Source organism: Chanodichthys erythropterus, chromosome 24, assembly GCF_024489055.1.
Source record: "Chanodichthys erythropterus isolate Z2021 chromosome 24, ASM2448905v1, whole genome shotgun sequence".
Classification (NCBI taxonomy): Eukaryota; Metazoa; Chordata; class Actinopteri; order Cypriniformes; family Xenocyprididae; genus Chanodichthys; species Chanodichthys erythropterus.
The window spans coordinates 3,207,501-3,234,295 of NC_090244.1; the positions used below are offsets into that span (position 1 = coordinate 3,207,501).

General features: G+C 35.6%; 4 protein-coding genes across 7 annotated transcripts in view; 2 read left to right on the forward strand and 2 right to left on the reverse strand.

Moving 5' to 3' along the window:
* mpi (mannose phosphate isomerase) overlaps positions 1-5,590 on the forward strand; it is a 14,456-nt gene extending 8,866 nt beyond the window's left edge. For all 4 annotated transcript variants that reach the window (XM_067378851.1, XM_067378850.1, XM_067378854.1 and 1 more), the window contains 5 exons: positions 1-99; positions 1,564-1,743; positions 1,842-2,015; positions 2,907-3,115; positions 5,012-5,590. The exon at positions 1-99 is cut by the window's left edge and continues 43 nt beyond it. In XM_067378851.1, coding sequence (XP_067234952.1) covers positions 1-99; positions 1,564-1,743; positions 1,842-2,015; positions 2,907-3,115; positions 5,012-5,230 — 881 coding nt within the window. In that variant the 3' untranslated portion in view covers positions 5,231-5,590. The remainder of the gene's footprint in view (positions 100-1,563; positions 1,744-1,841; positions 2,016-2,906; positions 3,116-5,011) is intronic.
* A 2,152-nt stretch (positions 5,591-7,742) lies between these two features.
* plex9.2 (PML-like exon 9.2) lies at positions 7,743-8,989 on the reverse strand. The gene is made up of 2 exons (XM_067380421.1): positions 8,868-8,989; positions 7,743-8,572 (listed from the first exon to the last, which is right to left on the reverse strand). Exons 1-2 carry the CDS (start codon positions 8,929-8,931, stop codon positions 8,016-8,018), a joined length of 621 nt encoding a protein of 206 aa, XP_067236522.1. The 5' UTR covers positions 8,932-8,989; the 3' UTR covers positions 7,743-8,015.
* A 206-nt stretch (positions 8,990-9,195) lies between these two features.
* On the forward strand, positions 9,196-12,207 carry fth1b (ferritin, heavy polypeptide 1b). Its single transcript, XM_067379618.1, has 5 exons — positions 9,196-9,577; positions 9,918-10,023; positions 10,129-10,275; positions 10,350-10,475; positions 11,827-12,207. Exons 2-5 carry the CDS (start codon positions 9,922-9,924, stop codon positions 11,983-11,985), a joined length of 534 nt encoding a protein of 177 aa, XP_067235719.1. The 5' UTR covers positions 9,196-9,577; positions 9,918-9,921; the 3' UTR covers positions 11,986-12,207.
* A 3,120-nt stretch (positions 12,208-15,327) lies between these two features.
* best1 (bestrophin 1) lies at positions 15,328-25,107 on the reverse strand. Its single transcript, XM_067380067.1, has 9 exons — positions 24,956-25,107; positions 22,112-22,206; positions 21,799-22,032; positions 19,624-19,778; positions 19,377-19,454; positions 18,453-18,605; positions 18,095-18,175; positions 16,450-16,601; positions 15,328-16,246 (listed from the first exon to the last, which is right to left on the reverse strand). Exons 1-9 carry the CDS (start codon positions 25,105-25,107, stop codon positions 15,328-15,330), a joined length of 2,019 nt encoding a protein of 672 aa, XP_067236168.1.
* Positions 25,108-26,795: the final 1,688 nt, after the last annotated feature.

The window sequence follows — 26,795 nt, forward strand, 5'->3', positions numbered from 1 at the left end:
CAGACAACAACCACAAACCGGAGATGGCCATCGCCCTCACTCAGTTTGAAGGGCTCTGCGGCTTTCGGCCAATGCATGAAATCTTGGGCTTCCTCAAAAGTGGGTGTTTAATGAACTAAAAAAGACAACATTGTTTTTCAGCTGGAGATGATAAAATATGTGATAGTCAAAATTGCACCCCATTAACTGTTGTTATTATTATGTTTTTATATTATTATTAATATTATTATTATGTTTTTCTCATTGAATATCCCGACGCCTGGAAGTATGTCATATTGCAGAAGTTTAATGTTTCAGAGGGTTTCACACGGACTTTTGTGTGAATTGCAGCCTTTTAACTTAAATTGACTAAAGCTTTTAAAATTATTTAAGTATTTATTTAATCATTATTCACCACTGATACTGAATTATTGTTAACTTCTCTATATTATACATGATTTTATTTTGTACTTAGCTGTACCCACACAAATACAAATACATTTTTGGAAATTGTACTACAATTTTTTTACTTAAGCAAGTTCATTAAGTTTAGAGAACAAACATATTAATAAAAATATAAATTATTATAATGTAATATAATTTACTAATTATATTTAATAATATAATTAATAATTAATAATAATTATATTATATAAGTAGAATTAATATAATATTAGTATAATTATAAATTATAATATAAATGATTTTCATATTTAAAAACAAATCTAATTAATATAAAAAATATATAAATTATTAAATATTATATAATAGAATATTTAAATATAAAATATATTTAAATATATATTTATAAATTATGATATAAATGATATTAATATATAAAGATATAAATCTAATCAAATATAAAATAAAACAACTATTTAAATAATTATAAATAAATATAAATTTTAAAAAATAATAGAATATTTAAATATAAAATATATTTAAATGGATATTATAATATAAAGGATGTTAATATTTAAAAATATAAATCTAATCAAATATACAATAAAAATGTATAATTTAAATTATTAAATATTTAAAACAAATAATAGAATATTTAAATATTAAATATATTTAAATATAATATATTTATAAATTATAAAATATATATTATTTGAAAATATAAAAATATAATCAAATATAAAATAAAAAAATCTCATTTAAATGATTAAATATTTAAAAAAATATATATTTATAAATTATAATATAAATGATATTCATATTTGAAAATATAAAAATATAATCAAATATAAAATAAAAAACAGCTAATTTAAATTATGATTTTTTTTTTCAATTGAATATTTAAATATAAAATATATTTATATATATATATATAAATTATAATATAAATGATATTCATATTTAAAAATATAAATCTAATCAAATATACAATACAAATTTATTTAAGAATAGCAATACAATATTAATTTAAACCATACAAAATTTAAGCAATGAACAATTTTGATTGACTCCTCGCAAGTGGCTTGGCTGCTCTTATAAATATTCTGATTTAATAAAGGAAGTCTGTGCTTCTGATCCGAGACCTGCTGGAAGTTCCTCTGTTCCTCTATGTGTGGTTTTCAGACGTCCCAGAGTTCCGTGCGCTGATCGGTAATGAAGCCGCTGAGGAGCTCCAGAGCGCGGTGGGAGACCCGGACCGAACGTCTCTCGCTCTGAAGAAATGTTTCACCAGAATGATGAACTGTGAGAAGAAGCTGTTTGTGGATCAGCTCAACATGTTGGTCAAACGAATCTCAGAGGAAGGTGAGGAAACATGTGCCAGCTCATTACTAACATGCAATTCTATTGCGTCTATTTGATCTATTATGATGAAACTCATCTGACCTGTTCTTTTGTTCCAGAGGCTGCAGGCAGAGACACCTCAGCAAGTAATGGAGAACTGCTGCTCCGGCTGCATTCCCAGTATCCGGGGGACATCGGATGCTTTTCCATTTACTTCCTGAACCGTATTGTGCTGCAGCCGGGGGAGGCCATGTTTCTGGGAGCAAATGAGCCTCACGCCTATCTGTCTGGAGGTCAGATGTCACCACATTACTAATAAAACATGTTTCTTGGACATGTACCATGGTAAAACCAGGGTATATCTTTTGTATAGTCTGAAAAAACTAAATTTTTAAAAATTTAAATAGATAATATCAGCAAATCATGCTTTAAGCAGATAATATTTGTGAAACATATTTAATGTTCATTAATATTAATTTATTCCATATATTAAATTAGTTGTACTTTTTGTGAAATATAGTCGATAATATTCACTTAATATTCATTTAATGTTCTTTAAAATTCATTTATTGCATGTAGGTTGTGTCAATTAACTTTGTGCGAAATATATTCATTAATATTCACTTAATAATCCATAATATTTATTTAATATTCATTTATTTTATGTAGGTTGTGTCGTTGTACTTTTTGTTAAATAAATAAATAAATTAATATCCATTTACAATCATTTATTCCAATTAGGTTGTATAGTTGTATTTTTTTGTGAAATATGTCTATTAACACTCATTTAATAATCCATAATATTCATTTATTCCATGTAGGTTGTGTCGTTGTACTTTTTGTTAAATAGATAAATAAATTAATATCCATTTACGATCATTTATTCCAATTAGGTTGTATAGTTGTATTTTTTTGTGAAATATGTTTATTAACACTCATTTAATAATCCATAATATTCATTAATATTTATGTATTCTATTTAGGATGTGTAGTTCTACTTTTTTGTAAAATATATTATTTAATGTTCATTTAATAATTCATAATATTCATTTAATATTCAGTTATTCCATGTAGGTTGTGTCATACTTTTTTTGAAATGTATTCATCATCATATATTTATTCATTTGCATAATAATATTCGGTATTCGTGTATTCCATGTTGAACTGTTCTCTGAATCCCGCAGACTGTGTGGAGTGTATGGCGTGTTCTGATAACACCGTACGTGCCGGACTGACTCCCAAATACATTGACGTGGACACGCTGTGTGAGATGTTGAATTACAGCCCGGCTCCGGTCAGTGCCAAAATCTTCCCCTGCGTGCAGGACAACAGTGACCCCTTCGTCTACCTCTACGACCCTCCTGTGCCAGACTTCAGCGTCATGAGAATACAGGTGCGCCACACATCTGAGCTGTCTTTTCCTCAAAATATTTACAGAAACTTGATTTTTATACCGATCCCAGAGAAAGTAGTTACATTGTTACACCAGTAGGTGGCGACAAGTGACTGTTAAAAAAATGTTTCATTGAATCATTCATTCAAAAAATTTGTTCAAAAACGCTGATTCATCCAGCAATGAAACAAGTATTTATCAGTGAGTCACTGAATCATTCATTTAACCAGAATTGTGCAGCAATGAAACATTTATCAGTGAGTCATTGAATCATTAATTTAACCAGAATTGTGCAGAAACGAAACTAGTATTTATCAGTGAGTCATTGAATCATTCATTTAACCAGAATTGTGCAGAAACGAAACTAGTATTTATCAGTGAGTCATTGAATCATTCATTTAACCAGAATTGTGCAGAAACGAAACTAGTATTTATCAGTGAGTCATTGAATCATTCATTTAACCAGAATTGTGCAGCAACGAAACAAGTATTTATCAGTGAGTCATTGAATCATTCATTTAACCAGAATTGTGCAGAAACGAAACTAGTATTTATCAGTGAGTCATTGAATCATTCATTTAACCAGAATTGTGCAGCAACGAAACAAGTATTTATCAGTGAGTCATTGAATCATTCATTTAACCAGAATTGTGCAGCAACGAAACAAGTATTTATCAGTGAGTCATTGAATCATTCATTTAACCAGAATTGTGTATCAATGAAACAAGTATTTATCAGTGAGTCATTGAATCATTCATTTAACCAGAATTGTGCAGCAATGAAACAAGTATTTATCGGTGAGTCATTGAATCATTCATTTAACCAGAATTGTGCAGCAACGAAACAAGTATTTATCAGTGAGTCATTGAATCATTCATTTAACCAGAATTGTGCAGCAACGAAACAAGTATTTATCAGTGAGTCATTGAATCATTCATTTAACCAGAATTGTGCAGCAACGAAACAAGTATTTATCGGTGAGTCATTGAATCATTCATTTATCCAGAATTGTGCAGCAACGAAACAAGTATTTATCGGTGAGTCATTGAATCATTCATTTAACCAGAATTGTGCAGCAACAAAACAAGTATTTATCGGTGAGTCATTGAATCATTCATTTAACCAGAATTGTGCAGCAACAAAACAAGTATTTATCAGTGAGTCATTGAATCATTCATTTAACCAGAATTGTGCGGCAACAAAACAAGTATTTATCAGTGAGTCATTGAATCATTCATTTAACCAGAATTGTGCAGCAACAAAACAAGTATTTATCGGTGAGTCATTGAATCATTCATTTAACCAGAATCGTGCAGCAACAAAACAAGTATTTATCGGTGAGTCATTGAATCATTCATTTAACCAGAATCGTGCAGCAACAAAACAAGTATTTATCGGTGAGTCATTGAATCATTCACTTAACCAGAATTGTGCATCAATGAAACAAGTATTTATCAGTGAGTCATTGAATCATTCACTTAACCAGAATTGTGCAGCAACGAAACAAGTATTTATCGGTGAGTCATTGAATCATTCATTTAACCAGAATTGTGCAGCAACGAAACAAGTATTTATCGGTGAGTCATTGAATCATTCACTTAACCAGAATTGTGCAGCAACGAAACAAGTATTTATCGGTGAGTCATTGAATCATTCATTTAACCAGAATCGTGCAGCAACAAAACAAGTATTTATCGGTGAGTCATTGAATCATTCACTTAACCAGAATTGTGCATCAATGAAACAAGTATTTATCAGTGAGTCATTGAATCATTCACTTAACCAGAATTGTGCAGCAACGAAACAAGTATTTATCGGTGAGTCATTGAATCATTCATTTAACCAGAATTGTGCAGCTCTAATACTAATAATAATTTTCCTGGTGTTGTTCTTCAGATCCCCGCCTCAGTGCGGCAGTACACTGTGAGCGCGCTGGAATCTGCCGGCATCCTGTTGGTTATCGATGGAGAGGCCGCCGCCACATCTGCTGCCGCCCTCTCTGACATGACTCTGAAACGAGGCTCCGTGCTCTTCATTTCAGCCAATGAGAGCGTCTCGTTACAGGTGACATCATCGACGGGCATGACTATGTTCAGAGCCTGCTGCTTACTGTAGGAGACGTCGTTCATAAACGTCCAGCGTCCATCTGTTCTGTCCTAATCAAAACCAACCGCTGAAACAAAATTCAAGTAGAAACCATGTTCCCATGTTTTTGGCTTCATCACAAACTTGCATGATGAATAAACCCCTCTTTAGTCAGAAATTATGATCATTATGATGACATTTAGTGTTAAAATTGCTATGCTTAACCAAAAAAAAAACTAAATATCAATAATGAAACGGTTTGAATTATGATTGAGGTTCTGCGTGCATGTTCTTTTAAAATATGTAAAAGTATATGAATTCCTTTAAGTCAACATGAAACGCTGTTCACAACCATTTTAATTTAATAATGTGACATATTTACCAGGGTATAAACAGGAAGGGATTTGATTGGATGGTGAAAAGTGGGCGTTTCAGAATAATCTCAGAGCAGAATGAGTTTAAACCACCAGCATTAAATGAACTATAGGTAGGGTTTTTAGAGAGGATGCTTTACCTAAATCAGTAGCTAGACTGGTATTGGCTAACAACGTGCAGTAGTCCACATGACTTTGGTGATGTCAGCAAAAATTCTGTTACATTTTGATGAAAGATTATGAAGACAAAACTTTTTTTTCTTTCAAATATCTTGCACTGATGAATCATTAATAAAAAGAAACAGGAATGTCTTAGAGGGGCTATATGTAAGAATTTCCACTGTTTTAATGCCAATGTGTGAAAAGAATGTCACGAAACTTAAAAAACGAGACCTTCCCCGTCTTTCTAGGTCGTCTATGAAAGACTGATTTTTACGTGAGGGACTCGGGACGGTTTTGCCGGGAAAATCAAAAGGATGTGACGGTTACGCGCGCTCCTGAGAGCATCTCATCCATTCTATGATACATGAAATGAATGCTTAATGCTCAATGCCAAAAGATTTATTCTGTACTTTAATGTCAACGTGTCAAGCAAAGAAAAGGGATTCATTCAAGCTATAGTCTCACAGCCAGATCTATACTGTCTCGGATATACTTTATAGTCAAATTATCATAAAAATGTCATTTTTAATTACCTCATAATCTGTGTTAAATCACATTCAGTCTCTTGTTCGTCACGTGTGCAACAAGTTGCTGGCTGCAGTTCACTTAACGGCCACCGGTGTCGCTAATAACGTTTTCTGAATTCTACATATAGCCACTTTAAAGAACGTAAATAAGGTCAGTTGTGATTTCATGTTGACGCATAAATTAAACGCATGATCACGGATGCATGATCACTCGCTATTGGCTGCAAGATAATAAACATTTTATGAAATTAAATTTGTTCTTTTAGAGATTTCTTTTGCATAAGGACGTAAAATAAAACCAAGATGGAGGACAGTAACAATTTTACTTTTACATAAAAATCTGGTAACGTAGACCTGAGACCAATTTTAACGTTTTTAGACCTTTTTCATGGTATTACTGCTGAAGAACAACATTGTTGCAGACAATAATCAATAAAACCCTAAATTGTTTGAGTAAGTTCAAGTGACAGACAAAAGTTTTGTGATTTGATTACCAGTGCAACTGATTTTAAAAACCCTGCAACCTGAAAAAGTGTTTTCATACATGTGAAACTTTGTTACCGATTTTTATTCTCCCTTATTAGTGACTGTATGGCTTGAATTTGTGGTTATGTTTTATTGGTGTAGTTATATTTGCACTACAAGTGTGGAGAGCACAAAGGATGCTGGGAATTACTGGCACCTGATGTTTGTTTACTGTATTTTTAGTGCCCTCTTCAGATTCGTACTTGTGAAACCAGAAGCCTGACCTCAAATCTGTTGGTTTCTGGGATTATTTCTATATTTTTGCAGCTGTATTCTTCTGAAGTGTAACGGGATCAAAGCATGCATTCGACGGCTAAAGCGAGAGTCTGAATGATTGAATGTATGGCACTTTCTGAGCTGTAATGGAGCATGTGTCTGATAAGAGGAACTATGTATGTAATTGTAATCCCTAATAAATAACAGTTCTGTAATCTTTCACCTGCTCATCTCTGACCAGTTTTTATGACCTAAACTTATGCAACAGGGTTCACAGACAAAGGTTACATTCCCCATTGATCATTCAGCCTGGGCATTAATTATAGGGTTGTTGACTTTTGTCTTTTATTGGATCATCTTGTTTACTTTTACACAGTCATACTGTGCTGTTCTTACAGTTTCCTTTTGGATGAAATTCATATAGGATATGACAGTAAAATTTCATAAAGCAATGTATTTTGGAGTACATATCATGACATGTTGAGCAGCAAATCAGCATATTAGAATGATTTCTGAAGGATCATGTGACACTGAAGACTGGAGTAATGATGCTGAAAATTCAGCTTTGATCACAGGAATAAATGACATTTTAACATATATTCACATAGAAAAGTTATTTTAAATTTTACATTGTAAGAAAACAAAAAACAAAACCTCAGCGAAGCTCTTAGAAATGCAAGAATTGCAGCCTAAACTTATTTACAATTATATGGATATTTATTTAATCGCTATTCATTAACTTCTATATTATACATTATTATATATTTAAAAATATAAAAATTTAATAAAATACATAAATATACATTTTTAATATTTAAATATAAAATACATAATACAAATATTTAAGTATATTTATTAATTAAAAACATCAGTACAATTTTAGTTCAAATCATATAAAATATTACAAATGTAAAAATTTGCTTCACTTTATTTTTTTCATCAATCAGACATCCAAACGTTCCTCTGCTCTTTCTTCTCTTGTGATATCCAGTGGTCACATGACTGATGGTCCTAATGCTTGGCAGACGCAGTAGCTAATGAGTCCAGAGTGAAAATGTGCTTCTGAATCTGATTGTCCGTGGGCTTGAGGGCCCAGTATAGTCTCTGCAGGGCTTGAACATCTTCTAAAGCATTGTGGGCCGCATATGAAACTCCCAGGAGGGTCTTAACCAAGTTCTCCTGCTTGAAGCTCTGGAGGCCACTGTCTTTGAGAAGCTGTCGGGCCAACGGAAGGGTGTCCACGAATCCGCCAACCTCTTTCTGGAAGTCTGACCTAAGGCTGAACTCATCCAGAGCTCTGGCCAAAACGTGACAGTCAAACCTGCGGATGTTGTGACCCACCAGGAGAGGCCGGCCCAACATCTGGAGAAACGTTATGAAGGAAACCAGGGCTTCTCGGAGAGAGCTGGTGAGGACCGGCCTGTGGTGGAGAAACAGACAGTGGCGTCTCACACTGAAACCTGTAATCCTGGATGCGCTGGGCTGCATCGGCTTACGAGGAACCATAAAGAGGTTGAAAGTGTGACCTCCACTCACTGCGGCCAGCTGGACGATGTCACATGATGGATCTGGAGATTGGGAATATACATACATACACATATATACATATATATATATATATATATATATATATATATATATATATATATATTATATATATATATATATATATATATATATATATATATATATACATATATATATATATATATAGAATATGATCCCTAAAAATGCTGTGACCAAGCCATAGAAAACGTTTGTTGTCAAAACACTGAGCAGAAACGAGCATTAAAAGCTTGATTCATTCAATCATTTACACATTTCTCATGGTTAATAAGGATTTTCGTTTATAAAATCACATACCCAGACCAGTTGTCTCTAAATCAAAGAACACAGTACAATGTGGATGCTGTGAACTAGAGTCCATCACTCATTTTTAAATTTATCGTATGTTGAGTTTCCGTCTAGCGTCTACTATGGCGAAGGTTTGGCTCATGAATATTAATTACGGTACGGCATGACGTTTGTCAGTATTCCGAACTGAATGGCTAAAAGGCGACAGCTAAGGAGGGCGTGTGCTATGCATATTAATTATGTTCGGTGATTGGACGCTCCTTGCAAGAACGTCACCACGATTTGATTAATATTCATGTATAAATCCTTCTATATTAAACAGCGACATCAGGTGGACTGGAATAGCTCAGAAACCTCGTGTATTTTTAAGAGCTAATACACTCGTTTTAGTGTAAAATTATGTTTTTGAAAATAGCTATTCCTAAAATCACAAATGTGCTTTTTTTAATAAAACCGTTTTGATCTATTTTTTAATCAGCACTTTTATTTTGAAAAGTGGCTTTCTGGATTTATTTACGGGCTAGAATAACGCGCGCGTGTGCATGTTTATGTCAACAACCCTATAATTCATTCAGTCTGATCATTAACTCTGCGTTCGGTCATAACGCTGCTTCTGTCGCGCGTTTTGGATCTCTGTTATAAGCTATAAGGGCATATTGAGAAATCACGCGTGGGTTGCCCTACATCTGTGTTTTTGGTAAAGGATTCATTGTCTCAGTGTAAGTACATTAATTCATATTCAATAAACACGGCTGTTGTATTATCTAATTACTTGACACTTATTTACATTGCATTGCATTTTGTTATCTATGCTTTTCACATTAGATGTACGCATATAAAATATTGAGTTCCAAACGTATATATATATGTATATGTATATGTATGTCTTTATATGTATATATGTACATATATATATATATATATATATATATATATATATATATATATATATAATATATTATGTATGTATGTATGCATGTATATGTGTGTGTTAAGCCTATTTAATATGTTTTGCATCACTAATAAACATTTTTATGTCTTATTTTTTACGTGTTTCAGAATCATGACTTCTCAGGTGAGGCAGAACTTCCATCAGGAGTGTGAGGCGGCCATCAACAGGCAGATTTACCTGGAGCTGTACGCCTCATATGTGTACCTGTCCATGGTGAGAGAGCAGACGTGTATTATATGATGATCACTTGTGTATTAATATAATGAATAATCTTCAGTGGTTTCATATGGGTTCATGGTTGACTGTTCTTCTCTCCAGGGGTATTATTTTGACAGGGATGACAAGGCTTTGCCCAATTTTGCTAAGTTTTTCCACGAGCAGTCTAAGGAGGAGAGAGAACATGCAGAGAAGCTGATGAGTCTGCAGAACCAAAGAGGAGGACGGATCTACCTGCAGGACATCAAGGTACAGGACAAATGAATTGAGTTTGATGTGCGTAAGATGGAGTAAGTGAGCATTTGTTACCTGTGTGTGTGCAGAAGCCGGATCGGGATGAGTGGGGCAGCGGTCTGGAAGCACTGGAATGTGCTCTGGCTCTGGAAAAGAGTGTAAACCTGTCGTTACTGGAACTTCACAAGGTGGCAACTCAACACAGTGATCCCCATGTGAGTATACACTAAAAAATAGGGCACCGGGTTTGGTCATGGAATTTTAAAATTAGTGACAGGGTTATCTTCAACTAAGGGTATGTTTACATGACAATGATTTACTAAAAACTTTGTTTTCCTTTGCAGTTTTTCATGTACAGACCAAAAAGTTGTCAAAACAACTTCACAAGGATCTGCTAAAATGACTAAAATCGCTGTATTATGCTGTCAGGCCAGTAGATGGCGACGTCACTTTGTAAAGAAACACTACTCACCTATAGAGTGAACATGTAATATGCATGTGTATGACGTAACTGTTTTCACAAATTTGCGTTTTTGTAGTTTACATGGAGATGATAATGGTGAAAAACTTGCATTTTGAAACCCGTTTTCAATAGTTCGCATTTATTTTAGTCCCCCAAAATGCCGTTGTCTTGTAAATGAACGGCTAAAACGCAAAAAAAGTTTTCTATTTTTAGTTGATAACAGTGTTGTGTAAACAGCTCCTAAATCTAAAACCATTGCAAAACATTGTTATTTAAATAAATAAAATATGTAAATGTTAACATTTGTTTTATTTCAAATAATAAAAATCGTTTTAATTTAGTTAATCACTAATTTTAAAATTACTTAATAAAATATGTAAAATTTTAGTTTTCAGTTAGTTGCCAAGGCAATATTTCTCATTTTTGTTAAATAAAAAACTATATAGACATAAAAAAACTAATAAAAATGACAAAAAAACAAAAGTACTAATACTTAAAGTAAAATAAATAAATGTAAAATATAACAATTAAAAGTCAAAATATGAATAAAAACTATAATTGTATATTAATGATACTGCAATGACACAGTTATTTAATCACATGACTAGAAATGTTGTGGAATCTATAGTTAATATAAATTTCCTAGTTATGCGCAGCTATAAACCATTTTATTGCTTATAAATTCCTCTTTGTTAGAAATGATTTTTAAAAATCCTTCTAAAGTAATCAGTCCTGCAAAAGTCATTGAAAATCTTTAGTCAAAAAGTTGATGATTTTACTATCGTAATGTGTCCAAAAAACATTGCATTGTCAGTTTTTCTTAAGGGAGTTACCCAGAATACCCATAATTTATCCATTCAATCATCTCTTTTTTGGAGGGTTTGCACTCAGAATAGTAGTTTAGGATCAGATCTATCTGTGTGATCTCAAAAACTGACCCTAGATCAGATCGTGCCTGTGAAGAGTTTTACTGAATGTAGAAACCATGAATTAAAATCACCACCTGTAATTACTGCAACTGATTGTTAGTGGGAAAGCAACTAAAAATTAACAATGGCGTCTTAGCATTTCTGAATGTGTGCTCCATCTTTCTCTCACACCAGCTTTGTGATTTCCTGGAGACGCATTACCTGGACGAGCAGGTGAAGTCCATTAAAGAGCTGGCGGACTGGGTGAGCAGCCTGCGGCGCATGGGCGCCCCTGAGAACGGCATGGCCGAATATCTGTTCGACAAGCACACTCTGGGAAAGGAAAGCTCTTAGACGTTCTCTCCTGTTCATTATGTAATCAGTCAGCCAATCATATCATGCCATATAAACGTCACAGTCGTGTTGGAAACTCTGCTGTAGTTTACTAGAGATTCTGCCTGAACCCTTCATAAGCCATAGCCATAGCCCAAACACGATTATGCTACAGTTAGTACTTGAAATATTATATATGTAATCGTTCGAATGAGTTGATCTCAATAAAAATGCCTAAAATGAGTGAAGTTGTGTGCTTCTTTCTTATAAACAGCCAACGATCAGGTGAAAAAAATACTATAGTGTTTTTGAACCATACTATAGTAAATTGTAGTATACTGTATTACAGTATTTACAACACTTTGTTAATGAATGCTACATAATACTGTAGTATTAACTATAGTGAACTGATAAACTGTTATAAATACTGTAGTATACTTTAGTTTTTACTACAGTAAACTGTAGTGTATTATATTATACCCGAAAGTTGTATAAAACATTGTACAATTTGTTTATATTACTATAGTTGTTATATTATCACAGCAACTATAGAATTACCACAGTAAATTAATTCAAGTACTTTACTATAGTATGGTTAAAAACACTATACTATTTACTATAAATTACTATAGTATTTTTTCACATGGGCGCACACGCATCCAGCGTGAGACTCACGCAATTGACGCTGTTCTTACGCCAAACGTCCATTTTCTCGCGCAGTGAAAAAAACATTGCAGAGCAACGAGGACACGGACAAGACAGTGCAGGTTACTTTTGATATATAAAACAAAATCTCAGCGTTAAATTTAACCAGTTTTATTACGAAATCAAACGATAAATACCGTTTTGGCGCTCTTTTATGTGGCGTGACGGTTAGCGCCTCAGTTCAAATGAAGCGGGAGCGCACGTTAACTGATCATCTCTTCCTCTTTACTACTAGCTCGAAATAAACATGAATGAACATCCGAGGGTATGTTGAAAGAAACAGTACAATATACTGAAATGTGTCATGTCTTATGTAGTCACTCAATCCGTGTTTCAACCATGGAAAGAAGTCAAAACGGCTTGTAAACAATAAGTAACGTAACGTTACATTTACCTCAGAGAAGCCATTCTGTGTCCATAAACTCTATAGTTGGCAAGAAAAAATTAAACATTTTGAAAAAAAAGCACTATATTACACAGTTATTATTTATAACAGTACCTTAAAAACGGTCTTAATCTGCAATTGTATACAAATCAGTTGTTAATTTTAACCTTTAATAACAGGGTTCCCTAAGACGTAAATAACCAAGAAACCAGGTAAAACTTAAAACAGGTGTTTATTAACAGTTTTGGCAGGAGCACAATCATAAAACAGGTAATAATGAGTGAGGGAAAGTCTGGCGTGATCATGACATTTAGTTTACATTAGTAGAGAAATCATTTTTTTTCCTTGAGAAAAAAATATTATTCCCACAGGAATGATTCTCACTCCAAGCTGAACTAAAAAGTTGGCATCCTTGATTATTATTATTATTATTATTATTATTATTATTATTATTATTATTATAAATGTGCCTATAAATGAACTGTATGTATAAGATATTTACTGGCAGGAAGTAACTATGAGGAAAAGGTGAGTACAAAAAAAGAACAGAAGATATCTGAGATATCAGCCATGCATAATTAATGAAGTTTATGAATGGATGCATAATTCATGAAGCTTTTCCTGGCTGAGTGAAAGTGAGTCAGCAAAAAATAATAACCTAGACCGAAACCAAACTGAAATGTAAAGTAATTATTTTATTTTATTTTATTTTATTTTATTTTATTTTATTTTAACTGAACTAAAATAGCTAACTAATTTTTGTTGAGTTTTTTGTTGAAGTACTAAAAACTAAAACTGAAATGAAAAATTAATAAAAACTATATTAGACATTTAAAAAAACAACAAATGAAAATAACTAAAACACGCAACAAAACTAATACTTAAACTAAAATAAATATGAAAACAGAAAATATAAAAAAATAAAAACTATAATAGTATATTAATGATACTTAAAATAACACGTAATAAGTGATTTATTAATCATACAGACTTAGAAAAATCATGGAAATTCCTATAGTTTATGTAAGCTATATAAACTATTTAAGAATACATGCATAATTCACAAGGCTTTTCCTGGATAAGTGAAAGTGAGCCAGCAAAAAAATAATCTAGACCAGAATGCATTGCACTACACAAAACAAAACTATATGCTAGTTTTCCATTCAGTTAATAGCCAGTATCAAAGTTTGATATATACAGGTAAAGAAGTGCATTTTGATTAATGCCAAACATGTTAAACAACTGCATGCAAACTATGAATAATCTGCAGTAAAATCAAGCCAGAAGTGAACAAGGTATGATTTTACCCCTTTTTCACCTCATTCTGAGAATTACAAATCACACTAAATCAGTGTGTAAAGAGCACAGGTTGGTACAAGTCACTTTAATTCTATTGCAATCCCATGATGCATTGTGTTTTAGAGGTGTGTTCTGCATCAGTGGCTGTTTGTGCATCAAATCAGGATGTTTTCTTTAATATAATTTGGTTTTCATTATTAAAAAGCATGCATTCTGCAACAGTTGATGCAAATGAGCTGTGGTGACTACCAATGATAGTGACAGTGCAGCTCACATGACCTATTTCTCGTGAGATACAGGCTGTGTCCGAAATTGTGAGTAGGTACTTATTTGAATAAATGAATAATTACTTTGTGACCACTAAAAAAGTGCATCATAGTACGAATTTTAGTATGATTGTAATCTGGATGTACTACATTCATCATGTTGTCATTGTCATGTGACTTAACAGCTTCAGTTGCATCACTTCACTGCCATTCACAAATCCTCTTCCATGGCCTCATGGGATAGTATGCAAGTGGCACTTCAGAAATAGTAAGTCACATCAGGTACTTTTCGCCTACTGTTTTATGAATACCGTGACTTCGGAAATACTACTGTTTTTTACTTACTTTTCTGCCTATTTTATAATAGGGAAGTATTTAGGATGCAGCCAGTAGTTGAATATAAACAAGATGGAGAAGATCAAGTGGTTTTACTGATCTATATGATTTGTTTCTGCCCATGTACAAGCAGTATAATAAAAAATAATGTGGAAATCATGTCAGAAATGCATGTTATGCATGTTATGATTCATCATGCACTTTCTCCTCCAGAATGTGAATTTAGCGGCAATATATGTTGTGTTTTTGATCATGTTTATAAGGTTTCTTAAAATGTCTTAAATGTAGCCAAAAACAAGTCTTTAAAACCAACTCTAAACCAGCCTGATAGAGCAAATTCATCCAGGTCTAAGCTGGTATTTTCCACAGAACTCAAAGCTGTTCCCTCGTTTTCACTGCAGCACCCAACAGATCCCCCTCAGTCAATGAGATTCCAGAGTCGTTGGGAGAGTTGTGCTGATTGGCTGTCTGCTGAGTCGCCGTGGGGCTTGGGTTGACGGGATTGGCTGTGCTTGCAGTGGTGCTTCTGTTGATTGGCCAGGGGTTGTTTACCGCACCGTTGCTGTTTGTCGTGGTGGCCGCATTCACGCTCCCTGAGCTGGTGGAGTTGATCGGAGCTTGTGGCCAAGATTGAGGGGTGAAAGAGAACACCCTCTCTGGCGTAGATGGAGATGGAGACGGGTCTAAAGAGAGTCGCAAAGGCAGGGGGCGGCGCGAAGGCAACCCTTGAATCGGGCGTGATTTTGTTAACAGGCACAGTTCGGGCAGAGAATCCGGAAAGGAGAAAGCTGGTCCCGAATGTTCACTGTCTTCTCCCACCCAAGGAAAGGCGGAGGAAGGAGGCGCAGGCGTTTCAGGCGGAGCCAGGACTTGCGAGCCCATCATTGGTTGCGCTAGGGAGCTGGAGCTGTCGCCATGCGCTCGTCGCGGTCTTGAGCGGGGAACGAGTGGAGGGATGCAGTGGATGGGTGTTTGAGGGCAACTGTAGAATCCAGGTCTTTCGTATAAAGGCATGGATGAGAAGGCGTCCTCGGCCATGTCGGCGTTCCGGGCATGGCTGGGCATCGCAACATTCTCAGGGTGGAGATAAAGGGGGAAGCGAGAGAAGGGGGCGCGGGGACGCCGCCGCAGGAGGGAGACTCGGGACGTGGGAGTCGAGCGAGGGAAATTGGTCGATTGGACGCCCAGAAGACGGCTCAAGCTGCCCAGGAATGGACTGGAGTGATTGGCCTCCTCGTGTTCCTTGATCTGCTCCAGATTGTGCTGAAATTCCATTTCCTCTTTGGGAACACTGAGAGACAGAGAGACAACTGTGACCTTGTGAACTGGTTTTTACCCTACAACTGACAAAATATGCTTTTAAATCTTGAAAATATTTTCTTATGACTCATCATCACTGATCTATGCAACTTCCTTGTAAGGAAAAAGGCCTCAATGATTGGTTAAAAGGTGGGTTTAAGGTTTAAGTGTATGTGTGTGAGGATGTTCATTCACCTGATGTCCAAAGCAGATCCCATAAATGAGGGTTTGCGGTGTTCTGCGCTGGCAGCTGTGTATGGCGGCTGAGGTTCAGATTCATCCCAGTATTTATCTCTCTCAATCAGAGGAACCAGATCATACATCTCATCCACTGACAGTAGAGACACCTGGGAGAAAGACACATCTGTTTATGTTTGTATAAGCACAGGTGTTTACAAAAAGGAGAAATATTTAGGACACTCACTGCACTTACCAATTCTGCCATATTGGTTAATGTAACACTAAACCTTTTTATGTAATCATAGATATTTTATGTAGAAGATTTTATGTAATCATTTAACATTTTAAAGTCTACACTTAAAAATTGTTTTAGTTTAAAAAATTACGCCATTCACATGAAATATACAAAGTTTTATTCTACAAATAGATAGTCTCCCCTCATGGCTGCCATTTATTGTTAATTATTATAATAAATATTATATTATTAGACACTTTCAGCTGCCAAATATTTAAATAATGGACCACAAATGCATCTGCAAACAGAATTTCTAAAATGGCATCAGTAACTAAAGACGTGGTTGCAATGCTGCATCTCTGCCAAAAGATGTCAGTATAAATTCAACTTGCAATTGCAAGAAAAAGTCAGAATTGCAATAAACTTGCAATTGCGATAAACTCAGAATAAACTCGCAATTGCGAGAAAAAAGTCAGAAGAGATATAAACTTTCAATTGCAATAAAAAGTAAGATTTGTGAGATACATACTTACAATTACAAATAAAATCAGAATTGCAAGATATAATTTGCAATTGTGATAAGCTGAAAATTCTGACTTTTCTCAGAATTGCGAGATATAAACTCACAATTGTGATAAGTCAGAATTGTGAAATATAAACTCTCAATTGCGAGAAAAAGTCAGAATTGCGAGACAAACTTGCAATTGCGATAAATATAGTCAGAATTGTAAGACAAACTCGTAATTGCAATAAAAAGTCAGGATTTGTGAATGGCAGTGAATTGACGCAACTGACACTAGTAGGTCACATGATAATGACAATTTTTACTTTTTATCTTGCAAATCTGACTTTTTCTCAGAATCGCGAGACATAAACTCGCAATTGCGATAAAGTCATAATTGCGAGATATAAACTCGCAATTGCGATAAAGTCATAATTGCGAGATATAAACTCACAATTGCGATAAAGTCAGAATTCCGAGATATAAACTCACAATTGCGATAAAGTCAGAATTCCGAGATATAAACTCGCAATTGCGATAAAAAGTCAGAATTCCGAGATATAAACTTGCAATTGTGATAAAAAGTCATAATTGTGAGATATAAACTCGCAATTGCGATAAAAAGTCATAATTGCGAGATATAAACTCGCAACTGCGATAAAAAGTCATAATTGCGAGATATAAACTCGCAGTTGCGATAAAAAGTCATAATTCCGAGATATAAACTCGCAATTGCAATAAAAAGTCATAATTCCGAGATATAAACTCGCGATTGCGATAAAAAGTCGCAGTTACCTTTATTATTTTTTGTTTAGTGGCAGAAACAATTTTGGGCGCAGCCAGAGAGATTGCAGAACCAGACACAAATCCATAGAATAAGACAGAATGACACAAACATGTCATTTGTGGGGCTGATAATGTACCTGTAAATTACGGTCCACCAGCCAGTTTGTCTCAAAGTCATCATCATCCTCCCCAAAAGGATTAATAAGTTGCTCTGCCACCTGAAAAAAACACCAATGAAATTATTTTCTGACTTTTTTGTCAAAGATGACGTAGCTACATTACGTCACTGTGATGTAAACATTATTAAAGTTGTGTTTCACTACATTTGTTTGTATAACCAAGGTTTGTAAATGCCATGTCAGCTGAGTGGAACACCATATAATTATGCTGAGGTTATTTAACACTAATCAGTAATTTTATTCAATATAACCAGTTATTAGTGACTGTGAATGTGGAGTGGAACTTAAGTGATTCTTCACTGATAAGATAACACACCTTGAGCCAGCCCACATAGAAGAAGAACTGCAGTAAGGTGAAGACGGGCAGGTAGAAGTCGAGGTTGTGACCCGGGTAACCCTGGGCAGGGTCGAGGAACTGTCGACCAATCAGACAAGCCAAAAAGAAACTGTACACAGCCACGGTTACCACCTAGCAGAGAAAACAGGGCGCTTACAACCTGCTTAAAATCATGTCAAATAATCGTCGTAATAATAAAAAAAAACACATATTAATACATTGAATTGATCAATAAAATATACATCAAACATTTCAACGCTTCAGAGTGCGCAAATGTCCACGCCAATCAATAAGAGATCATCGCTGCACATTCCAACCAACCTGAGATCACTATTAGCCATTCAAAGATCACTATTAGCCATTCAAACCAATCAGAGATTCCCATAAGCCATTCAAACCAATCAATCAAAGATCACTATTAGCCTTTCTAACCAACCAGAGATCACTATTAGCCATTCAAACCAATCAGAGATCACTATTAGCCATTCAAACCAACCAGAGATCACTATTAGCCATTCAAACCAATCAGAGATCACTATTAGCCATTCAACCCAATCAATCAAAGATCACTATTAGCCATTCCAACCAATCAGAGATCATTTTCCATTCCAACCAGAGATCAATCAGACAGCAAGTGGGTAATTGATCAATTAGGAAAGATTTTGGGTTTTATATACAATGTTTGCTACACATAATTTGACATTAATCAATACTGATTGTGAAAATTCATTGACGCAGGAGATACTACAATATCTGACTGAGATCATACAAACTTGGTCAATTCAGCTTAGTCTCATTTTAGATTTTGCTTGGATCAATATGGGGGAATCTGAACATTAGTCTGCCAATTTTGCCTACTATTAGTACTAGTAAATGAAGCTAGTGGAGTTTGAACCATCAAACCTGTGTGTACACGAGAGGCAGGCTGATCCAGTCATAGCCGTACAGCCTCATACACTGAGAACGCAGTGTGTTCAACTCCTACCAGGAGAAAACCAAAGGAAAACCTATTAGGAAGACTTGATGGAGTTCTCAGTTAAGTGCTATTTGAGTCTCAAACACTGTAATTCTTTTATTAGAGAACTGTCTGTGTCCATGTTTCCTTCAAAAAACAGGCTTAAACTGTCACAGTCTAAATACTCAGACATACGTTGAGGATGGCGGTCATTGCGACGTCGTTATTGATGCGTCCTTCAGATCGAGCTCTCATGGCCAGACTGACAAACCACATGCAGGGAACCCAGAACTTATTATGAGGGGAAGGCAGTTCCTCTAACTGCCTCAGTTCCTCAGCCGTCATCAGACCTACAGTACAGGAGAGTTTCAAACCCATATGACCTTCTTCCTCCCATGCAACACAAAAAGAAGAAGGTTGGTACTGCTCTTTTGCATACACTGAATGCATACGGTGACCAGGGGCAAAAATCATCCTAAAAGTATAATAAAATAAGTTCATACCACTCATGTGCTCATGCAAAAATAACATAAAGCATGTTTACATAGTGATGGGTGTTTCGAATCACTGCTTCATGAAGAACCAGTGATTCAGATATCAAACTGATTTCAGTAAATGAGGCTTTATTATATTTTGAAATCGTTTCTACCTGATCTCAGATTTGTAAACATTTTTAATGACACATTTGTATAATAAAAATTAAGAGTTGTAGTTAAAGCTGCAATATGTAAGATTTTCTGTCCGCTAGAGGTCTATTCAAAACAAGGGCGTAGCTTGATGAAGTCAAGTTTGAGTGTGGAATCTTGGGACATGTGGTCTTCACATCACAGCCGGTGGAAAATAATCAGGATAGGATTCGGGCAGAAATCATGTTCATGGATGTGATTATTAACGTTACTGTAGTATGAAGCAGAGCAGGAGCGAGTGTTGTGGAGCTGAACGAGGAGCTGGAGCGATTGATCAACACACGCCTCACGAGCAGCGGGACTTTTATTATGACACAGTCGCCGGCGCCGCTTCCGCTTTTCCGGTCATGAGTATGAGGTAACGCAGCTCTGTTTATCATATTAGATACATTTGAGAGTGTTGAAAATGATGTTATAACGTTATTCTGTGCGTTCGCTCGGCGGCTGCTGTGAGACACTGTTACACACTGCAGTAAGATAGATCCATTTTACAATATCATATTAAATGCTGGATGGCTTGTGTTGATAAATGGCATGCAGTTAATTTTAAAACATATTGTATGATGGAGAAAATTCTGTATTAGTATTACTAAAAATAAAGCTGCATCTGATTATGCTATGTTAGCTACTTCACAAAACAGTTTTCTCTGAGGCATGGTAAAGCATGGTACTCGCAGAAAATCAAGAAAATTAATTTAAACAATAAGACTAAACGTGTTGAGCTATATAACAATAATTAGTTTATAAATATATCAAAACAGTTGTTCCCTTGTCTATTAAAACATGTAAATATCATTGGTGTCTTTGGTGTTTCCATGGTTTCTACAAAATAAAAGCGGAAACCGAGGGTAACGCGGGTATGACGCCATTATCAGGCTACTCCTCACACGTCCCGGAGCCTTGGTTAAAATTGCAATTTTCTCACAATTTACAAATAGTTTCAAACATTTGGGATATTGTAAGTACTCAAGTGAACAAAATATATAACACTGTGGATTTTGGATATTTTACTGCAAAAATCTTACATATTGCACCTTTAATAGTCTCTTGGCCTGATTCCATAAAACAAACAAAACAAGTCCTACAAATGAATGAAAACCTTAGTTTCACCCATCACTATGCTTTGTTACATCAACCTTGGTTTGAAACATTTAAAAATCCCAGAATTTAAATCTAGTGAACCCATGAACAAGTGTCTTGTTTAGTAAGTGTGTGTGTGTGTGTGTGTGTGTGTGTGTGTGTGTGTGTGTGTGTGTGTGTGTGTGTGTGTGTGTGAGAATGTGTGTGTGTGCATTACAAAAAGGAGAATGCCATTTAATTGCTTCTAATTGACCTAATTGCCAAGCCTTCATATTTAATTATTTGCAGATCACATATAATAGATTCTACAGTCATGAAATCATTTACAATTGGTTTGTAAAAGCTGTTTTCATTGCATGTTTTGACCGGCATTAGGGAATGAGGTTAAGTAAATTATGACAGGATTTTCATGTTTGAATGAACTATTTCTGAAACTCTTGCTAAAGCTCTTGGGAATCTGGCTGTAATTCCTTCCTGTTTCCTCTTTGAGGTTAAATCCCAGACACCGGAGGGTACCGGCACAAAACATGGCTTTAATCGCTGTTCTAGGCCACATTACTTTGGCCAGATCATTTCCTGTGTTGCGCGAACGAGTACAGCTTACCTGCTTGAACCAGGTGGCTCATGGTCGGGAACCTCTTGTAGACAGCGGTGCTGACAGAGCGGTAGATCAGGATGCCTGACAGGTTGGCGTAACGCATGAGACTCCTGCGGATGAGTCTGGCACCTTCATCTGTGCCCTGGACGTGTCCGCTAACCAGTGCTGACAGGCGGTCCGGCCACGGGACGCTCTCGAACTGACCCCACCAACGAGACACCACGAGAGTCACGTAGAAACCTGCAGGAGAGATTCATCTGTGAGAACATTCGCACAGAAACTCAAGAATTGATGTAATCCGAATGTAAGTCACATTTACCCAGTACGAAGGACACAGGGATGAGCTGAGCGTATTGATCACAGTACATGGAGAGCTTCTCAAACATCCTGCGCTGCTCTTCAGTCAGTATACACCTGTCAATCAAAGAGCGCATACTCAAATACCTGCTTTTATTAAAGGGTTAGTTCACCCAGAAATGAAAATAATATCATTAATTACTCACCCTCATGTCGTTCCACACCCGTAAGACCTTCATTCATCTTCAGAACACAAATTAAGATATTTTTGATGAAATCAGACCTCTCTGACCCCTCCATAGACAGCAATTTAATCACTTTCAAGGCCCAGAAATGTTAAAAAAAGTCCACGTGACTGCAGTGGTTCAACCTTAATGTTACGAAGTGACGAGAATACTTTTTGTGCGCAAAAACAAAATAAAAATAATGACTTTTTCAACAATTTCTTGCTTCCCTGTCAGTCTCCTACGCTGTTGACATAGTAAACACAGTGCAGCACTTCCGTCTTTACGTCCGAACGCTGACTCAGTATTGGCCGGTGTGTTGAGAAATCGCCCCCATGAATCGTGTCTCCTTTAGGGCCCAGGCGGTAATGCATGACCAAAAGTTGTTATCACAATGTCTTGACTAATTCTAACCTGTTTAACTATTGTATGATGTTTATTACATTAAGTGCACAAACTTTTCAATTGACCTAGTTGCCAAGCCTTCATTTTCGTAACAAAGCACTGTTCGCCAGAGAACTGGCCCCCCGACTAAGCCTGGTTTCTCCCAAGGATTTTTTTCTACATTTTAACACCTATTTGCCACCTGATGTCACCTGTTGGAGTTTGGGTTTGCCGCTGTCGCCTTTGGCTTGCTTAGTTGGGGACACTTGACATTTGATAATCAACAGTGCTTTGATCTACCCTTTGATCTAAGAGCTGCTGTGCAGCCAAAATTATATTCCAGTTATCAATGTAAAGCTGCTTTGACACAATCTACATTGTAAAATTGAAATATAAAATGAATGCCTATTGCATGATAAAACAAACTGGAAACACATCCATACCTAAAATGTATTTTTTAAAAGGATTGTTGCGACTATGTTCTGTGATTTAATATTAATTTTACACAATAATAGAAATGTGGTATAGTATATACTATAATACATTTTAAATAAATTAATTGTCATGCTAAGTACACATAAACATCATTCATTTGAAACATGTAATTGGGAACTATATTGGAAGCAAAAAACATACCTAATATAATATAAGCGAAGCTAGCAGGCTAATCGGGTATTCGTATGCTATGCTAGTATATAAGCTAACTAAAAAAAACGTAAGAATGAGAAAGGCTTGATTTCACAACCTATAGCTTCAGTTATATACTAGTATATGAACCATGCAATTTAAATGGTCAATATAATACATTTTAAATTATATAAATCATAACCTGATTTTGCAGGAATTATAATCAGGCGCTAAAAATACTTCCCAATAAAAGTCTGTTGAGCCAATGGTATCGTGTGGGGACCCGATTCCTGGGGGGACTCGATTTCTCACCACACCGGTGTAAGACAAAAAATCGGGTCTCCATTAGGACCCCACACGATCCCATTAGTTTAAATTGCTGTACTCTCTTTGGCGCCTGTTTATAATTCCTACAAAATCATGTTAAAAAAATACTGTTTCGACTATGTTATAATGACCATTTATGTCTGTGTTAGTTAGCTTATGTATTAGCATAGCATACAGATACCCAATTAGCCTGATAGCTTAGTTTACAATACTGATCAATGCTGAGTCGGCGTTCGGACATAAACACGGAAGAACTGCACTGTGTTTACTATGTGAACAGCATAGGAGAATGACAGGGAAGAGAAGAAATTGTTGAATGAAGTCATTTTTGAGGACTAAAAGTATTCTTGTCACTTCATAACATTAAGGTTGAACAACTGCAGTCATGTGGACTATTTTAAAGACGTCTTTACTACCTTTCTGGGCCTTGAAATGTGAAATGACGTTGCTGCCTATGTGTGGTTCAGAAACCCTCAGATTTCATCAAAAATATCTTAATTTGTGTTCTGAAGATGGGTTTGTGACAACATGAGGGTGAGTAATTAATGACAGAAATTTCATTTTTGGGTGAACTAACCCTTTCTATAAAACTATTCAAAGTAAAATCTTTTGACACTGGACTGAACGAAAATTCGAACAATATTTTGCACTGATAAACCACATTAACAAACAAAAAAAGTCTATGGCCTCACCATGGTTTTTCGGATATGGTACCATGGTAACTTCATGTTTTTGGCGATGTACCATGGTAATACCATTAAATTCTTTTCAGTAATTTGAAGTCTTGAAAATATGAAAATACCATGGTATATGGATTTGGTAATCATTTAGTACCATAATATTATCATGTTTTTGGACCATATTAAGTAGTGCAATGGTATATGAATAGCCTATGGTCATCATAGTGTCTTTTTTACCATTGTATTTTTTAAAAATACCTTTTGGAGTACCATATAAAGTTTACCCTTACAAAAAAGTACCATGGTACAATTATGGTTTCACGTGATACTTTGAAATATACCATTAGTGTCATGGTATCAGTGATGATATTAGATGGTAATATTATGGTACTTTGAAATATATTGGACATGCACCATGGTAGTACGTAACAAAAAAACATGATAGTACCATGGTACTTTTTTGTAGGTCATTCAATATCATTGAACACATCAAAGCACCATGGTATAACTAACTACCTGATACCATTATTTTACTATAGTACCACCACTATAAATGCAGTAAACTCTTCCAAAATAAACAAATGTGATAAAACTGTAATAAAACGGTGAATAATGAGTGTTTACCTGTACGTGATGCTAATGGTGCAGTACATCACAGTGAAGATCAGCAGCTCTCGGTATAACAGCTTATAGATGCTTCCTTTCCATCGCAGAAGCAGGCGATAAAAGGTGCCCAGGCGCGCATCTGCCACCCGCCGTGAGTACGTCACCGTCATCGCTGCCCCCTCTGGACAGGAAGACACTTACAGCCCTTCTGATTGACCTTTCACTGTAATTAGAGACAGGTATGGATGACTATGCTGCTGAGCACTGTCTGAATCACACAAATCACATGCTATTTTGATGCACCAACGATTACATTCAAATGCATGAGTAAAATGAAGCAGAACTAAGTTATGTGAGAATAAAAAGAGAAACACAGACTGTAAATCCAATGTAGCAAATGCATCTGCTCCTATTCCTCGTCTGTAGGCCTCAAACACTGAATCTATCAGAAATAAGCAGCTCTACTCACAGCGTGTGATGTTTTGACGGTCTTCACCGGAACCGTTCAGAAGGACGGATGGAGCAGACGAGTACAGGGACGCCACACCTCCGGTCACTTGACCTGCTAATCTGTTTTCCACTAACAAAGAGGCATTGTGCAAAACTGGGGGGTTTGTTAATCTGAGCAAATCTTTCACACAAACACTCACACACACATTCAGCTCCATCAATAGAGTCGTCATGTATTGACTGCAGTTATGTAATGTAAATGTGATGTCAATAATCAAGCGTTCCTGAATCCTCCATGAGGAGTTTAGGCTCCAATAAACCCTTTCTGATCACTGAGGCCCTCAGCGGGTGTTTAGTGCTCTCTAGGGCCCTCTAGTGGAGGAAATGCAGCTCTGCGTGTGGCCCCGTTGTGTTTCATTAACCCGTGCCTGACCACAAGAGCTGGGACTGCGTTCAGGGTCGAAACGACCGATGTGAAGATCCTCCAAACATGCAAACATCATCTGAGGGTGTTTCACAGGAATGGAGAAATTGAAAGTGTTTGAAGAGTCGCTCGAGGTCACTGTGGTAAGACTGATTTTCTGCTGCGTTCAGTCATTGTGTTTGACATGGAAAGGACTGAGACACTCAGTGCATCTGATTATATGACACTTACACTTCAGTCTATGTTAAAAGCAGCTATAAATGTTACTGACTGCAGGATGAAGAATTCTCCATTTAATGTCATAATGTTTATTTGTTTAAGTGCCTAAACATATATAACAAAAGCCGATTACAACATAATGTCATTAATATTTTGTTGGTTCTCTCTTATTTTGCATATGTTCTTAATTTATTTGTATGACAGCCTGATAAAAATTGTCTGCATAGTTTGACATGTATCATTGCATTGCAAATAAAACAATTGATTCCAAGCACAACTACTCAATATGCTTATAAAATCTTTAACAAATTTTTTATATTTTTATAAAGGGTGAAGATGTCAATTTTGTTAGGCAACACTTTAGGCCACTTCTGTATATAATACCTGTTGGATATATATATATATACACACAAACCCGATTCTAAAAAAGTTGGGACACTGTACAAATTGTGAATAAAAAAGGAATGCAATAATTTACAAATCTCATAAACTTATATTTTATTCACAATAGAATATAGATAACATATCAAATGTTGAAATGTCATGCCAAATATTGGCTCATTTTGGATTTCATGAGAGCTACACATTTTAGAAAAGTTGGGACAGGTAGCAATAAGAGGCCGGAAAAGTTAAATGTACATATAAGGAACAGCTGGAGGACCAATTTGTAACTTATTAGGTCAATTAGCAACATGATTGGGTATAAAAAGAGCCTCTCAGAGTGGCAGTGTCTCTCAGAAGTCAAGATGGGCAGAGGATCACCAA

Coding starts and splice junctions, on each gene's coding strand:
- fth1b (XM_067379618.1), top strand. CDS start 9,922: ATGACTTCTCAGGTGAGGCAGAACTTCCATCAGGAGTGTGAGGCGGCC. Junction 10,024..10,128: donor CATATGTGTACCTGTCCATG/GTGAGAGAGCAG, acceptor TCTTCTCTCCAG/GGGTATTATTTTGACAGGGA. Junction 10,276..10,349: donor TCTACCTGCAGGACATCAAG/GTACAGGACAAA, acceptor GTGTGTGTGCAG/AAGCCGGATCGGGATGAGTG.
- best1 (XM_067380067.1), bottom strand. CDS start 25,107: ATGACGGTGACGTACTCACGGCGGGTGGCAGATGCGCGCCTGGGCACC. Junction 18,606..19,376: donor TGCCTCTCGTGTACACACAG/GTTTGATGGTTC, acceptor TTTCTCTGCTAG/GTGGTAACCGTGGCTGTGTA. Junction 16,247..16,449: donor GGATCTGCTTTGGACATCAG/GTGAATGAACAT, acceptor TCTGTCTCTCAG/TGTTCCCAAAGAGGAAATGG.
- plex9.2 (XM_067380421.1), bottom strand. CDS start 8,931: ATGGACTCTAGTTCACAGCATCCACATTGTACTGTGTTCTTTGATTTA. Junction 8,573..8,867: donor TTTAGAGACAACTGGTCTGG/GTATGTGATTTT, acceptor CCCAATCTCCAG/ATCCATCATGTGACATCGTC.